Source organism: Sparus aurata, chromosome 1 (genome assembly GCF_900880675.1).
Source record: "Sparus aurata chromosome 1, fSpaAur1.1, whole genome shotgun sequence".
Taxonomy (NCBI): domain Eukaryota; kingdom Metazoa; phylum Chordata; class Actinopteri; order Spariformes; family Sparidae; genus Sparus; species Sparus aurata.
This window is the reverse complement of record NC_044187.1, coordinates 3,184,535-3,187,965: the sequence shown is the minus strand read 5'-3', so window position 1 is coordinate 3,187,965 and position 3,431 is coordinate 3,184,535. Positions and strand designations below refer to the sequence as shown.

Sequence of the window (3,431 nt, the reverse complement as noted above, 5' to 3'; positions counted from 1 at the left end):
AAATGTATCAAGATGAACACAGGCTCAAGTTTTCCTATCCCTGCCAGAATGTGTTATAATGACAAAACAAACCCACAGGTGTCAGATAAATCAGTATGAAAGGAAATAACAATAATATGACCAACAGGAAATTCAAACATCAAAGCCCTTCCTAATATTCATCCTATTTATCTGTACAGTCTTAGGCTCCTCTCTAAAAAAAACAGTTAATCCAACGTTTATAATCCGTATATATATATATTTATCTAAGTGTGTTGAAATTGAGTTGATTGATTAATAAGAAAAAAAAGATGACGATAGGACAGAGATTTTGATAAATGTGACTAATAGCAGAAGTGTCTGAACAAAAACACAGCAGCCTTATTTGTGATGTTTATTACAATATTGTAATGTGTTTTATTAGAATTATTACAATTTGAATGCAGATTTTGACTTTAAATTTTGAAAATTATATATCAAACTGATTCACAACACAATTCAAACAGGGAAAAAAGTTAGGTTTAGTCACAAAAACACTGATGAGTTTAAGAGACAGATTATGGATTTGGAACAAAACAATCAGACAAAGTGAGCCTTTAGACATGTAGAAGTAACCTTAAAGAGACCGGAGCTAAAACATTCAGAGGGATAATGGACTAACGAGCGGCTTAATGGCCAGTATAAGTTACATACAATTTATTTTTAGAACTGTACAACCGAATTGTTGAGTTCCTAAACGTAAACATAGTTTTGGAAATCAACATAGTATTTTCCTTCGATATTTGTAATAGTGGTGCAATTAATGGGTCATGCAGTGGTTTGCAAGATAATAAAACTTTGGTGGAGGAGGTCCTTAAAACGTGAGAGCTGCTCAACCTCAGCTCTTCACTCATTAAGCTTGTCCTATCGTGGGTTTACGAGCTATTTGATGGTCCAATATGCTTGTTGAAGCAAACTTTATTTGTTTTGTTTTCTGGGGGGACTTCAATTTCTGACTTCAGTCAGACTGAGGTCTACAAATGATTAGCCTGCTGTGATTGACAGGAGAGATGATCAGAGGTGCAGAGTTTTCACCATCATTATTAAGACCAGGACAGAAGTATGGGAGGAGTTTCTCAGTGAAGCAGCAGCCAGTGAAGGAGAAGATCAGAGCTGCAGTATCTACGTCATGAAAGGAGACCAGACCCTCCTCATAATCCACAAACACCCCCACCTTCTGAGGCTGAGAGACCAGAGAGAGACGGACATCAGGATCATCAAGAGCTTTGTACTCATGTCCATTTCTCAACCACAGACTCCAGTAACCCTCGTCAGGACTCAGTGTGATCAGTCCCTTCTTGTGGATCGACTCTCTGACCACTCCGAAATCCCACTCAGACTTTCCTTTAACCTGAACCTCAAAGTAAAACCTGCCTGAAGAGAAACTCTGCTTTCCTAAGACACAGAGACTGAGTGAAAACCTCTCTGGGTTGTTTGGTAGTCTCTTCTTTTCATCACCATGACTCACTTGTTTCCCATCATCTGACAGGATGAGAGCAGGATGTGCTGTATCAGGATCAAAAGTCACATCCACTGCATACTGCTGGACTCTCTTCAGCTCAGCTTCAAGCAGCGTTTTCATCTCTTTACTGAGTGTTTCCTCCAGCTGAGCCACAGCTCTCACCACAGTCCCTTCATGTGATGGACGGACTCTGACTCCTGTCCAGTCCTTGGTGGGTGGAGCAGGGCTCAGAGACGGAACGTTTTGGAGAAGATGGAGGTGGTCTTCAATGTGTGAGAGTTGCTCCACCTCAGTCCTTCTCCTTATCAGCTCAGAGATTTCATGTTCCAGCTCTTTGATTAAGTCTTCAGCCAACAACTCTGTTGTTCTTTGCTTTTCCTTTATCCTCTCGATGAGCTCGGCCTGGCTTCTCTCAACAGACTCCTTCAGATAAGTAAGGACCTGAACACCTTCTGCGATCTCTCTGTCTGCATCGTTTTTACTGAGGTCGACTGACTGTTTGATCTCCTGAATCTTCAGTCGTCTCCTCTGGATCATCTGCTGAGTTTCAGCCTCCGTCTTCTCCAGTTCTGCCTTCTTTTCTTCATATTGTTCTCTCAGAGGAACAAAATTATGGGTCTTGTGTTCCGAATAGGTACAAAGCATACAGACACATGTCTGATCGGTCCTACAGAACAGCTCCAGAGGTTTATCGTGCTTCAGACACATCCTGTCCTCCAGGTTCTCCACAGGGTCGATCAGCTGATGTCTTTTCAGACCTGAAGCTGTCAGATGAGGCTCCAGGTGAGTCTCACAGTAGGAGACCAGACACACCAGGCAGGACTTCAGGGCCTTCAGTTTGGTTCCAGTGCAGACGTCACAGGGAACTTCTCCTGGTTTGGACACTTGTTGCTCTGAGCTGCTGCTGCTGGCTTTCTGTTGAGCTGACTGTCTGAACTGAGAAACCATCTCAGAGATGAAAGTGTTGATGTGCAGCTGAGGTCTTGTGTTGAAAACTTTTGCACATACGGGACACTGACATTGGTTAGTATCCCAGTGTTCAGTGATGCAGGTTTTGCAGAAGTTGTGTCCACATGATGTGGTGACAGGATCAGTGAACACATCCAAACAGATGGAGCACAGAAACTGTTCTTCAGTCAGCAGACAGCTGGAAGAAGCCATGTCTAAACAGTAAGAAACAAACGTGACAGCATTAAAAAAAACATCAAACATAAGGCCAGGAACCTACAGCAGCTCAGCTTTGAGCAGTAACTAGCCACTTATAGATAGAAAAGGTGGCAAATTTTTAGCAAGGTAAAGGCTGCAATGTGCCGCGCTGTCTGTCTAAAAAGGAGGTGTAATATTCCTTTCCTTTTAGGCGGCTTTTTGTAAACATGTGATGTGAAGCACGAAGTTGAGCGTGAACAATAAAAGTGTAAAAAAAAATTTATTTGTATTTTGTTTTGAAGAACATTATAGGTCTTTTTTTCTTGAACATTTGGAACAACATGTGAGCATTAGCTGAATCTGAAGAGCCACCAGGAGAAAGCAACCGGCCACCTGCTTAAACAAGTTTAGTCAAATGGAATATTTAAGAGCAAAAGATGAGACAGATTTCCTGTTCTTGTGTTTTAAAATTCACTAGAAACGCTGAATCCTTGAGACATTTGAGGGATTCCCTTACTTTTTAAACCAATTATGGCAAATTATTATCATTGCTTGTCATAGCCTACTTAACCAAAGTAAAAGATACATAAAACTATATAGGAAGTCCACAAGTGTGTCAGACGTTTTTTCATTTCACTTTTAGATGTAACAGTAAATATTATCAGCTGTACTCACCGGTGTTTCTCAGAGACACTTCTTTATTGTAGAAAGAGGCCTGCAGAACTCTTCACTTTTCTTTTACTTTCATTTGAGGAAGTTCAGCCTCTCCTCTCTTTGTTGTGATGTTACACATTTAATCTGTCAT

The 3,431-nt window shown here is 41.0% G+C and overlaps 1 protein-coding gene across 1 annotated transcript; it reads right to left on the bottom strand.

Moving 5' to 3' along the window:
* Nucleotides 1–466: 466 nt before the first annotated feature.
* LOC115593005 (E3 ubiquitin-protein ligase TRIM21-like) lies at nucleotides 467–2,641 on the bottom strand. The gene has a single exon (XM_030436323.1). It carries the CDS (start codon nucleotides 2,639–2,641, stop codon nucleotides 977–979), a length of 1,665 nt encoding a protein of 554 aa, XP_030292183.1. The 3' UTR covers nucleotides 467–976.
* Between the last annotated feature and the right edge of the window lie 790 nt (nucleotides 2,642–3,431).

Excerpts from the sequence above, each read along its gene's own strand:
- LOC115593005 (XM_030436323.1), bottom strand. The coding sequence starts at position 2,641 with ATGGCTTCTTCCAGCTGTCTGCTGACTGAAGAACAGTTTCTGTGCTCC.